The 13,610-nt window shown below is 40.9% G+C and overlaps 1 protein-coding gene across 3 annotated transcripts in view; it reads left to right on the top strand.

Annotated features, from left to right (window-relative positions):
- Window positions 1-13,610, top strand: part of APH1B (aph-1 homolog B, gamma-secretase subunit) — an 82,727-nt gene that overhangs the window by 28,699 nt on the left and 40,418 nt on the right. For 2 of the 3 annotated variants that reach the window (XM_047074999.1, XM_047075000.1), the window contains exon 6: window positions 8,968-9,162. In XM_047074999.1, the coding sequence (XP_046930955.1) occupies window positions 8,968-9,135 (168 nt within the window). In that variant the 3' untranslated portion in view covers window positions 9,136-9,162. Of the gene's footprint in view, window positions 1-8,967; window positions 12,528-13,610 lie in introns of those variants that run through there. The other variant, XM_047074998.1, reaches the window with a different exon arrangement.

Genomic DNA, 13,610 nt, shown 5'->3' with positions numbered 1-13,610 from the left:
TACTTAAAAGATAGATAGATAAAAATGCAGTCTTATTGCTTCCCCTTCCTAAAACCTTTCAGCGGTGCAGGATACTAAAGTTAGTGTGATGGCAACTATGTGAAGCCAAATCTTCATGGAAAAAAAAGACTGGAAAGAGCATTAAAATACTAATAGTATTTATCTCTGAGTGGATTCTTTTCTCCTTTATAGTTTTTGGCATGTTCCAAATTTTCTGCAATGTACGCTTCTGTAATCAGAAAAGAAAATTAAATGAAAAAACAAATGTCCTTTTCATGGATCCATTTGGCTAATTCATTCATTCGACAAATATTTACTGAGTACCTTCTATGTTCCAGGCACTGTTTTAGGTAAACAAAACAGTTTAGTAAACAAAACAAAGATCCCTGCTTTTACAGTTTAGAGGTGAGAGAAAGGCAGCAAGCAGCAGGCATAATAAATAAGAAATTTTATCGTGATAGGTGCTATGGAAATAGAGCAGAGTTAAAAGGAATCCAGAGTGTGGGGAGGCAGAGGATGTCCAATTTTTTAATTAGGTGGTCAGAGTAGGCTTCGTTGTGAAGGTGACCTTTGAGCAAAGAAGTGAAGTAGATTGGTCATGCGGCTCTCTGGGGAAGAGCATCCTGGACTGCACAGCCAGTAGCAAAGTCTAAGATCAAAGAAATTGCTTGGCGTATTTTTGGAAGTGAGGGTGGCCAGAACAGAGTGAGCTAGGGTAAAGGTAATAGATATTGTTACGGAGTTGAAGGTGGGGAGGGAAGTAGAGGTTAGAACTGAGAACCACATCTAGATAATGCAAGATGTTGACATTTACTGTCAGTGAAATGGGAGTCGTTGCAGGGTGTTAGGGACATGGTCTGACTCACATTTTTAAAAGATCACTTGGCCATGTTAGGAGTGAACTGTAGCAGGGAAAGATTATAGTCATCAGGAGAAGGATGGTGATAACTTGGGTGAAAAAGCAGTGGATATAATGAGAAATGATCAGATTGAGGATATATTTTTGAAAGTAGAGCCAGCAGTATTTCCTTACAGATTGGGTAAGGCATAGAGTGAAAGAAGAGGAGCCAAGGATGTCTCCAAGGTTTGGGCCTGGACAATTAGAAGGATGGAGTTACCATCAGCTGGGATGGGGGAGCTTGTGAGGGTGGATCAAGGAGTTCGTCTGCACACATTATAAACGTAGTAGAGGTGCCTGTTGGACATCCTAGTGAAAATATCCATTAGGCAGTTGGATGAGAAAGTACGGAGTTGGGGAGAGAAATCCAGGCCAGAAATCCAAAGACTGAGCTCTGGGACGCTGCCACATTGAGACTGGGGAAAGAGAAGGTGCCAGCAAAAGAGACTGAGAAAGAGCCACTAGTGAGGTTGGAAGAAAACCAGGAACCAGATGTCCTGGAAGCCAGCTGTGTTAAGGAGAGAATGATCAGCTGTAGTAGATGCCTGTGGAATAAAACCCAGACTTCTTTGTTTGACATAAGCCTCTTATCAGCCTTACTGGTACAGAACTTAACCTCCTGCTGCTCCCCACAGTTCACATCATATGCTCCATCTAAATTAATCCATTGTGGCTTCCCAGTACGTGTGCCTTGTCCATGCTGTTTTATCTGCAGTGACGCGTCTCCCCCTAACCTAAGTCAGTTTGGAAAAGTACTCGTTCCATGTGAAGCCTCCCTGGAAAAGGTGCATATTCCAGACTGAGCACGATCACCGGCCCTTATTCATAGCTGTGTTATAACACTTATCCACAGATAACACTTTTATTTAATATAGTTATTTATTCATTTATTATTATTTTTTAAAATTTACATCCAAGTTAGCATATAGTGCAATAATGATTTCAGGAGTAGAATCCAGTGATACATACAACACCCAGTGGTCATCCCAGCAAGTGTCCTCCTTGATACCCCTTGCCCATGTAGCCCATCCCCCCATCCCAAACCCCTCCAGCAATCCTCAGTTCTCTGTATTTAAGAGTCTGCAGCTACTTTCGAGGGAGTGCTTTTCCTGTACTCTCACGATGTGCTGCACGCTTCTCCCCTTTCTCTGTCCTCTCTCTGCAAAAACAGCTCCCTACCCTCCACAGCTTCTCTCTCTCTCCCCCACTTCACCTCTCCGCACCATGTACCTGCCAAGTTCTGTGGTTCAAGTTATGCAGATTGTTGTGTTAATCCTCAGATCAATTTCCTAGATGTGCAAAATAATGTGGTGCTGATCTAGCTGCATTTCAGGGATGAGAGAATCTGAGAACTTGAGTGCTGTGCTGCTCTCCCATCTTGGCCTCACCATCTTATTTAATATTGTTTTTGTATATCTCTCTCCAACTAGAGTTTGATCATCAGGGATGATCTTATCTTGTCAATCTTTGTATCCTCAATCCTATAAATGTTGTAGAATATTGAATAATTGATATTCTCTTTAATGATTAAAGAGAACCCAGGAAAACAAACTAAAATAAAAAAGAATTCGGGAAATTTGGAAGATTATCTACCAAAATTTTAATAGTAGTTATCTCTGAATAGCAGAGGGGGGAGGGGAACAGGGTAGTGCTTGGTGGCTCAGTCGGTTAAACATCTGACTCTTGATACCCGCTCAGGTCTTGATCTCCTGGTTGTGAGTTTAAGCCCTTGTGGGGCTCCATGCTAGACATGAAGCCTACTTAAGAAAAACAACACACACACAGAAACATATACAGATCAAAAGTGTACATCTTGTAACCTATGTAACTCGAACCTACATGAAAACTAAAACATCAGATCCCATGAGCCTCTTACCACGGTCCTGACTTCTAACACCATGGCTTGCCTTGCCTTTTGGTAGTTTATGTAAACAGAACTATATGGTATTTACTCTTGTGTCTGACTTCTTTCGCTTAACATTATCTTTGTGAGATTCATCTATATATATTGCTCATTTATTGCACTCTAGTATTCTACTTTGTGACTGTACTATGATTTATCCATTCTACTGCAGAAATGGTATCTCTAGTTTTTGACTTTTGTGACTAATTATAATGCTTTGAGCATTCTAGAATATATCTCTTTTGAATATATGTGTACATTTCTTTTGGATGTATGCCTAGGAGCGGAATTGCTGATCATGGGGCGTGCATATGTCAGCTGTTCATACCACTCAGCTTTTCAGAGTCGTTGTATTGACTTACATTCCCATTAATTTGTGAGTGGCAGTTCCTCCACCTCCTCACCAATGGTTGGTATGGCACTGTCTTGTTACTGATCCCCCTGGGTATGTGGTGGTATCACATTATGGTCTTAATTAGCATTTCACTAATGATTAATGAGATTAAGCAGATCTTCATATATTTATTGGCCATTTGGATCATTCTTTTTTTTTTTTTGAGTTGTAAGAGTTGTTTTTTTTTAAATTTTTTATATGAAATTTATTCTCAAATTGGTTTCCATACAATACCCAGTGCTCATCCCAACAGGTGCCCTCCTTAATGCCCATCACTCACTTTCCTCTCCCCTCCCACCCCCATCAACCTTCAGTTTATTCTCAGTATTTAAGAGTGTCTTATGGTTTGCCTCCTTCTCTCTCTGTAACTTTTTTACCCTCCCTTCTCCTCCTCCCTGGTCTTCTGTTGAGTTTCTCAGGATCCAGATATGAGTGAAAACATATGGTATCTGTCTTTCTCTGCCTGACTTACTTCACTTAGCATAATGCTCTCCAGTTCCATCCATGTTGCTACAAATGGCCAGATTTCAGTCATTCTCATTGCCAAGTAGTGTTCCATTATATATATAAACCACATCTTCTTTTTTTTTTTAATTTTTTTTTTAACGTTTATTTGTTTTTTTGAGACAGAGAGAGACAGAGCATGAACGGGGGAGGGTCAGAGAGAGAGGGAGAGACAGAATCTGAAACGGGCTCCAGGCTCTGAGCTGTCAGCACAGAGCCCGACGTGGGGCTCGAACTCACGGACCGCGAGATCATGACCTGAGCCGAAGTCGGTTGCTCAACCGACTGAGCCACCCAGGTGGCCCAAAACCACATCTTCTTTATCCATTCATCAGTTGATGGACATTTAGGCTCTTTCCATAATTTGGCTTTTGTTGAAAGTGCTGCTATAAACATTGGGGTATAAGTGCCCTTATGCGTCAGCACTCCTGTATCCCTTGGGTAAATTCCTAGCAGTGCTATTGCTGCGTCATAGGGTAGATCTATTTTTAATTTTTTGAGGAACCTCCACACTGTTTTCCAGAGAAGCTGTACCAGTTTGCATTCTCACCAACATTGCAAGAGGGTTCCTGTTTCTCAACATCCTCGCCAGCATCTATAGTCCCCTGATTTGTTCATTTTAGCCACTCTGACTGGCATGAAGTGGTATCTCAGTGTGGTTTTGATTTGTATTTCCCTAATGAGGAGTGACGTTGAGCATCTCTTCATGTGCCTCTTGGCCATCTGGATGTCTTCTTTAGAGAAGTGTCTATTCATGTCTTCTGCCCATTTCTTCCCTGGATTATTTGTTTTTGGGGTGTGGAGTTTGGTGAGCTCTTTATAGTTTTTCGATACTAGCCCTTTGTCTGATATGTCATTTGCAAATATCTTTTCCCATTCCATTGGTTGCCTTTTAGTTTTATTGATTGTTTCCTTTTCAGTGCAGAGCTTTTTATCTTGATGAGGTCCCAATTCATTTTTTGCTTTTAATTCCCTTGCCTTTGGAGATGTGTCAAGTAAGCAATTGCTGCAGCTGAGGTCAGAGAGGTTTTTTCCTGCTTTCTCCTCTAGGGTTTTGATGGCTTACTGTCTCACATTCAGGTCCTTCATCTATTTTGAGTTTATTTTTGTGAATGGTGTAAGTTAGTGGTCTAGTTTCATTCTTCTGCATGTTGTGTCCAGTTCTCCCAGCACCATTTGTTAAAGAGAGTGTCTTTTTTCCATCGGATAATTCTGTTTTTTTGAGAGCAAGAAAAAGAACAGGCATACACATGTGAGTGGAGGAGGGGGTGAGAGAGAGAGAGAGAGAGAGAGAGAAAGAGCATGTGAGCAAGGGAGGGGCAGAGAGAGAGAGAGGGAGATAGAAAATCCCAAGCAGGCTCCATGCTGTCAGCGCAGAGCCCAACTCAGGGCTCGATCCCACAAATTGTGAGATTATGACCTGAGCTGAAATCAAGTCAGACGCTCAACTGACTGAGTCACCCAGGCGCCCCTGGATAATTCTTTTGTGAAGTGCCTATTCAAATCTTTTGCCTATAAATCATTTTGATTTTTAGGAGTTCTCTTTATGTTCTCTGACAAAACGTCTTTGTCAGATATACATATTGTAAATAACTTCTCCTGTACTATGGTTTATCTTTATCTCCTCATACTGTTGTCTTTTTTTATAGCAAAGTTCCTCATTCTAATGTAGTTTAATCAGTTTTTCTTTATGGTTTGCAGTTTTTGTGTTCTGTTCAATAAATACTAACCTATCTGAATTTCAAGTTTTAAAATTTGTTTGTTTTACTCATTTGTGTATTCTAATTTTTTGCAACAATCACAGCTGCTTTTTTAATTGTTTAAAAGAGAAAAAAATTTAAAGAAGCTAAAGAGAAATACAAAAGAGCTTAGCACCCTGTAAAATAAATTAAAATTCAGTGGATTTGAGGTAAAGAATTATTCTGAAGAATCCAGAAAATGCTCAATGCCTGTCATACCCACCAATGCCTCTTGAGAAAAGCACTTTTTCTGCATAAGTAGCTACCTGCAAAATCAGCCCATTTTCCTGGCCAGAGCTGATAGGTGGGGTCACGTACAGGTATGGTGAGGGTAAGGACAGTGAGGAGCCGTGGAGGCACTTCCCCTGAAGCCCCTTATTGGCAAAGGTGTATGGTGGCAAGTTGACGCAATCAGATTCTCTCCTTTGGTACGTGTAAGTGCTGGCTTACGTGGGAACCCATCTCCTTATCTTACCCTGGCCCAGTAAAGGAAGTATCCCTCTTTCTGTCAAAGGCCAGTCCCTCTTCCTGGCCACCAGATCCAGTTCTCGTTTAAGGACTCACTCCTCTGATTGTGCCCTTTATCCCATACCACCAGCTTTTCCCTCTTTTCATCAACATACAGACATATCTTTTTGCTTTTTTTTTTTTTTTTTTTTTTTAGAGAGCATAAGCAGGGGAGTGAGGTGGGGGGGTGGAGAGAGAGAGAGAGACAATATCTTGGTAGGCTCCATGCTTAGCTCAGAGCCCAGTGCAGGGTTCCATCCCATAACTCTGGAATCATGACCTGACCCGAAATCAAAAGTCGGACACTCAACCACTTGAGCTACCCAAATGCCCCCATATAGTCATATCTTTAAAAAAAAAAAAAAAACTCTCCTCTTGCCTTTCCCCCTCCTAGCCTTCACTCCTTTTTTTTCTCTTCCACATCACAGCCAAATTTCTCAGAGTTATGTCCACTAATTTTGTCTCCACTTCTTCACCTCTCCTGCTTCTAATCCAGTCTGGCTTCTGCTCAACCACCTTCTTTGTTGTTGTTGTTCTTAAATTTTTTTTTAACATTTATTTACTTTTGAGAGAGAGAGAGTGAGCACAAGTAGGGGAGGGGCAGAGAGAGGGAGACAGAGGATCTGAAGCAGGCTCTGTGCTGTGAGCACAGAGAACGATGCTGGGCTGGAACTCATCCAGCATCCCAGCTGGAGCCACCCAGGTGCTCCTCAGCCACTCTTCCAAGATTGCACTTGTCAAGGTCAAAACAGACTTTCGTTTCTCCAAATCTGATGGACATTGGTGTTTTGGTTTTTTGTTTTGTTTTGTTTTGTTTTGTTTTGTTTTTTTTCATTTCAGCAGCCTTTAAAATAGTTCACCCCCTGTGAAACATTTTCCTCTTTTGACTGCTATATCACACTGTCCTGATTTTTCTTTTACCTCACTGTTTGCTCTTCTCAGACCCCTTTGCTGACTCTCTCAGTACGAGTCAAGCTAACAGATTGGGGTACCTGGGTGGCTCAGTCGGTTGAATGTCCGACTTTGGCTCAGGTCATGATCCCGTGCTTCATGGGTTCAAGCCCCGTGTCGGGCTCTGTGCTGATGGCTCAGAGCCTGGAGCCTGCTTCAGATTCTGTCTCCCTCTTTGTCTGCTCCTCTCCTGCTTGCACTCTGTCTCTCTGTCTCCCAAAAATAACATTAAAAAAAATGTAAACAAAAAAAAAAAGTCAAGCTAATAGAAAGGTGTTGACACTTTTAATTTGCTCCTATAATACTAAGCAGCACAAACAATCTATAAATGTTCTCAGGGCTTATTCTTCTCCTTTCCCTTCTTTCTACAGTAGCTCCCTGGGTAGAGACATGGCTTTAAATACCATCTATGGGGGTGCCTGGATGGCTCAGTCAGTTGAGTATCTGACTCTTGATTTCAGCTCAGGTTATGATCCCAGGGTCATGGAATTGAGCCCCATATTGGGCGCTGCACTGGGTATGGGTCCTGCTTAAGATTCTCTCTCTCTCTCTCTCTCTCTCTCTCTCTCTCTCACTCACACACACACACACATTCTCTCTCTGTCTCTTTTTTAGAGAGAACTCTAAAAAATAATAATAAAATAAAAATAAGTTAAAATTTTTAAAATTTTTAAATTTTATGCTTATGGACTGTGCTTTTGTATTCCTCTTTCTAGCCTAGGCCTCTCCTCTGAGCCCCATGCTCATATACCTAATGTTTACCTGACATTCCGTCCTTTGAAATCTCACAGGCATTTCACTCTTAGCGTGTCCTTATTGGACTTGATTCTTACCCATCATTTTGAGCCTGGTCTTCCTCAAGTCTTTGTCATCTCCTTAAATAGCACCATCATTTACCAAGAGCCAGAAACCTGGAAGTCATTTTGGCCTCCCCCTTTCCCTCACATTGCATCCATCAGCAAGTCCTGTCAGTTCGTACTGCCCACTCTCTCCAGCTCTACTGCCACCACCCTGATTTCATCAACCAGTGCAGAATCTTCCCAATGAGTCTCCCTGCTTTCACAATTGCCTCCTTTAATCCATTCTCTGCAGTTTTAAACATCTAAGCCAAGTCGTTCAGCCCCTCCATGTAAGCCTGTTCTGTGACCCTCTTTTGCACTGAGGATAAAATTTACACTCCTTACCCATATGCTACATAGCTGGTCCCTGCCTTCCTCTCTGATGCCTCATCTCTTGTGCTGCCTCTCCATCCCTACACATCAGTCATAGCCCTCTCTCAGGTTCTCAGCTGCCCCAAACTCTTTGCTTTACTGTCATTCCCTCCCTCAGTCTACATGAGGCTGGCTCTCTCCTCCCAACTATGTGTCTCACTTTACGTGCCACTTACTCAGGACCTCCCCTGAGCAACCTCAATAGACCACCTTATTCTTACTTATCCTGGCACCATCACAATTAGAATTATTCTGTCTAGCATTCATCACAATGTGTAATTATTTAATTCATTTATTTGTTCTTTCATTACTTGTCTCTCTTCCTAGCATATAAGCTCCAGTAGGTAGATACTTTGGTCTTCACTGTTGTGTGAGTACCTCTTGGCTTTTCATCATTGTTTTTTAAATAAACTTTTGGAAGTCTCAGCAATTATGCAGCTGAAAAAGAAATGCTGTGCCCTCTTGTTCCCTTAAATACTAAAGGTTCATACTAAAGTAACTTGGACGTGTCCTACTTTCTTGCAAATATTAAGAGCCAGCTAACACAGAAATTATTATAAACTGGGCCCAGGTTATATAACATGTATCTTCTCTTGGGTATTCCATTAGATGCTGACTTCTAATTACCCTCTAGGTTTGGCATTAAATATTGCAAAGCACACACCTATGGGTTAGCGTCTGTTGACTAGGTTAGTTCTGTTTGTCTTTGTGGAACTCCGCAATACATGACATATATCATATGTCTGTTGAAACACACCCCAGCTGTTCAAAGTATCCTAGATTTTCCTTTATCTTTGGTTACTCTACATGTTTAATAAGCTTGCTGTTATTACCCAAACTGCTTTATTTTCCTTTTGCAGACCTTCATAAGTCCTCATTATGGAATAAATCTGGTGTCAACATATATAATTGTGGTACTCATGGGCATTTGGGCATTCTTTGTTGCTGGCGGCAGCTGCCGAAGCCTGAAACTGTGCCTACTCTGCCAAGACAAGGACTTCCTCCTTTTCAATCAGCGTTCCAGATAACCTCTGACAACCAGCACCTACCAAACAGTAAGCTGCATCTTTAGAGGAAGCACAACTGTGCCTTTTTCTAAAAATTCCTTTTCCTGGTGGGATTTAGAAAAAACAAAACCCTCTAGATAAATAAAATATGACTTCATGCAACATCTCTGGAAGGATACAGCAGTGGATGTACACATCCTGGCTATACATTAGAATCGAATCCCTTGGGGAAGCGTAAAGAATATTGACATCTGGGCTTCACCCTCCACATATAATTGGTCCGGGCATTTGGTCATTTTTAAAAGCTTTTCCCAGATGACTCTGATGTGCAGCCAGGTTGATAATCATCAGTGTCCACATAGGAACTTTCTGAGAACACCATAAATGAATAAAAGTCCGATGTTTAGCCGTCTCTCAACTCAGCTTGTGCTGAGCAGGTAAATCTCTGACTGTCAGATCCTGCTTAGCCTTTGTCTTTTTAAGTTATGAAGTCACAAAACGCTAAAGGGCTCTCACCCCTGTGAACTTTTCATGTTCTTTATTATACCCTAAATTTATGAGAACATGGTAGGTTGTGCTTCTAAATGCAATAGTAAATTGCACTGACTTACTATGATAATTTAGCCAAAGTAAGCTAGTGATTAACAAGCTGCATTTTTTCCTGTAGTTTTACATTCTGGATTCTGCTTTTTGAGGCATTACTTTGTTCGTGAGCGTAGATTCAGTTTCTTTACCTAAAAATCAATTATTTTCTGATTTCTGGGAAGGTATTATAAACCAAGAATTTTTGTGCAACTTCCGTAAATCTTTCCTGGGTTTAAGGCTTTTCGTGAGCTGTGCCCCGAGGCAGTGTTTACCAGCTGAGTGCTAGCAACCAGCTGAGCTAGTTGGGGTGAAGTCCATTGTTCTATCTCTGAGCAGTTCTGCAGGTTGCTGAGTGATGTACCCTGGGACACGCTTCACTAGAGCTGGTGAAAGTTCAAAAGCATGAGGAAAACAAGCCAGTAGAATGATGTTGACACTTTAAATTTGCTCCTGTGATACTAACCAGTACTTCCTCCTCCTCACCAAGTGATGTAGTGCAGAATTAGAAATATGTCTTAAACTGCCAAATCGATGCTTTTACAGAATCCGTATAATCTTTAGAGCTAGCAAATGTCTCTGGGTTTTAGTAGCAGATACAACACTCCCTTTATAGGAATACCCAAGGTGTTCAGCTTCTGAGCAGCCCTTTTGATTTCCTTTATAGAGAGGAAATGCCAGTGAATTGTGCCTTTACTAACTAGAAATTGCTCCCAGCTAATGGCTTTTAGAGAGTGGATGGTGTGAAATGAAAATTCCCTACACATTAAAGTGATAAGCTCAATGGATCCCATATGTGCAGTAGAACACCCAAAAGAAATGGGAGCAGCAGTGAGAGAGAGCTCACCAGTGCCATGACAGATGGAAGAATTGAACGGTACTCTGATGGGAAAGAATAATGAACATGTCTAAAGTGGAAATGTGGCCAGTGTTTTGGGCTAGCCACACATCATTCCAGGGGCCAGACCTTTCACATGAACTAGATCTTTATCGGTGAAATCTCCCCCCATGTTTAAATTATGAGAATTTCTCAATCTAGGGATTCAAGAGAAATAGGATTTCTAGCAAGGCTGTAAACAGTCCCATAGCAATTACAGTTATTACCCTAAAGTTCACTTCACAACACTAATACCGACACTTCCCCTGGAGTTTGCAGTTTTCCCCCTTTATACAAAGTTTTCCTTAGATGAAAAGAGCCACAGGAAGAGTCAAAGGCATAGAGACTGAGCAGTGAAATTTACTGTGCAGAGTTATGGCAAACAGGATACCCACTGAACTGCCCTTTATTCCTATAGGAATGTGGTGTTGTTTGATGAACAGAATAAGAAAAATACATAGTTGGTTATTAGTATTGACTTACACATCTCTTAAATGGATAGTCTGATAAAATATTTGATCTGTAAAGTATTGAAAAATCCGAGAATATTAGTCGTACACCTTCCTGCCCTCTGAGGATATCCTCTGTGCTTTAATAGTTTAATATTAAGTAAAGAAGCTGGGATATGGTACAATCTTATTTATAAAAATTTCTCAGGCCAGAGGAAAATTTTCTTTGATGCTAAGACTTGTCTGAGGAAATTATTTTTGACTCCCTATGAATAAAGGAACTTTGTAATCCTGATTTCTCTTAAAATGTGAGCATTGCCATAGTCAGCTTAGGCACTGTTGTCATAAATAGCCCTGATTTGCCTGATGCCAAGGACACCCAGAAGGAGAGGAGAGGATAGTATTCCTCTGTTGCTGTGTATATATCGAGGTGCCTTTTTTTTTTTTTTTAACATTTGTTATCTATGGTGAGCCTTCTGAGCCCTGATAGTATTTGTAGAGGAGGTGGTATTGATATTTTGTTGATATTGATGTTTTCCTCTGCACAAAGCTTTCTCAGTTTGGAAGGAAATGTGGGTTATAGAGTTAAAGTTGACCTTGGAATATGAATATTGTTGCAGTGCTTGAATATTTTGCCATGTGATTAATAGAGATTGGTTTTGTTGCTCTCTAATAAATTTGTATTTATTTTGTATTCATTTAAGTCAGTAGTTGTAACTGCAGAAGGTTTGTTACCTCAATCCTGGCCCACCTGGCTGGTCATATAGTAAGTAGCAGTTTCTTTTAGAGCATCTAATGAAAACATGGCTGAAAGGAAGAAATGATGATAATGGCAGATTGTCTAGAAAATGGTTTTTGTTCTCAATGTTAACTTTTTATTTTAAATCACACTTCGGTGTTTGCTGAGAGTGGTAGATTCACATCAAAAATATTAGGTGTTCTTATCCATAGAGTTGGTGCAGTATAAGCAATTGTTGACAGAAGCTTCCTCTTACCTGCTACTCCTCCCACTTCCCAGTCACCTCATACTAGCGCCAAGACAGGGATTAGCTGTCATTATGGGCCTGAGGGCTCCAGGGAGGCCAGGGTGGCGGCCTGTCTTGGGCAGCGGCAGCCTGATCCCCAGGAAGAGCTCCTTGAAGGTGCTAGCTTTCGTTAGCTAACTGTTTCTTAGGCCCTGCTATTCCTAACTCTGGGTGGACCAAGTAGGTATCACAACAAACCAATTTTAAAGTGCTTTGCTTAGAACATTTTGTTTATGATTGCAGTGTTTACAGTTCTCATTTAATACAAGGCTTTACTTCTATTAAATTCTAGTGTTTAGAGAGGTGGGGTACTGTATGTATCATTTTATGTAAGTATGCAATATGTATCATTTTATATAAGTTACGCCGTTATGTCATGTATCCTTGTAATGTCAGGCCTTGCGTTCAGTACACAATGCAGTAGACTCTGCAGACCTGTATTTTTCAGTGAACAATAAAAATATTGTTTGGCACTATTCATTTCCCATGTTTCCTCTTTTTGGAGTAGTGTATCCTTCAGTATGTGTTGTTACAGTTTTTGTCTCTTATAAAACTTGGCTGTATATTCTGTTGTTTATGACTGGTCAGCTCTGAGACTTTTTAAAGAGAAATCTTTGTTACCTTAAAATTCCTAAGGCCTATTTCATTTCTGTGTGTTCAGAAACAGTTTGGTGCAGAGAAGTTCTTTGAGGTGTTCTAAACCAAGTGGAAGATTATTCTTGAAGATCCTAGAATCACCTTGAAAAATCTCCTCTAAGTAATTTTTTTAAAAAAGTTTATTTTGAGAGAGAGAGAGAGGGAGGGAGAGCATGAGCAGGGGAGGGACAGAGAGAGAAGGAGAGAGAGAGAATCCCAAGTAGGCTCTGCACTGTCAGTGTGGAACCCGATGTGGGGCTTGAACTCACCAAACTGTGAGATCATGACCTGAGCCTAAGTTGGACACTCACCGACTAAGCCACCCAGGCATCCATCTTTCTAAGTAATTGTAAAACAATGAATTTATAAAACAGCATGTAATAGTGGCTAAAGATGGGAATTGGTTGACAAAGAGAGTATAGTTTACTTTCTACCCAGTGACCCTGAGCAGCCTATAGAGTCCTTATGTTTTTTTCTCTCCTTGATGTGGAGGCAGGGCAGCTGAGGGGTTGAGCTTGGCTTTCACCATCAGACAGGCTGTGAAGAGAATTGTTATGGCCTGAAACGCAAACCATGTGATACCTGTTCACTCTGGTTTGAAATGAGGCTGCTCAGGTTTATGTTGACTGTGTTATTCTGTGAAATAACCTCAGAGACCAAGAGCCTTTTGGTTGTAACTTGTAAGCCAGTGGAAGAGATGTACATTCTGTAGGTAACAGCCCAGATTTGTGTACAATTTTTTGGCCCCTTCCCACTGAAACTGTGGCTCTAATTTAATTGTTTGATATTTAGTTGGAACAAGGATTTCTCTGTGACCAGCCTCAACACATGAGAAACCTCCAATGGAAAGAAGTACATATTTTATCTTCATCTCATTGAAAATGTTGAATAGAAGGAGCTACTTAACTGGCTTTTGGATTTAGTCTT

Source organism: Lynx rufus, unplaced genomic scaffold, assembly GCF_022079265.1.
Source record: "Lynx rufus isolate CCGP_SWC_20201006 ecotype Redwood Valley unplaced genomic scaffold, mLynRuf1.p SCAF_13, whole genome shotgun sequence".
NCBI lineage: Eukaryota > Metazoa > Chordata > Mammalia > Carnivora > Felidae > Lynx > Lynx rufus.
This window is presented reverse-complemented; position numbering and strand designations above follow the sequence as displayed.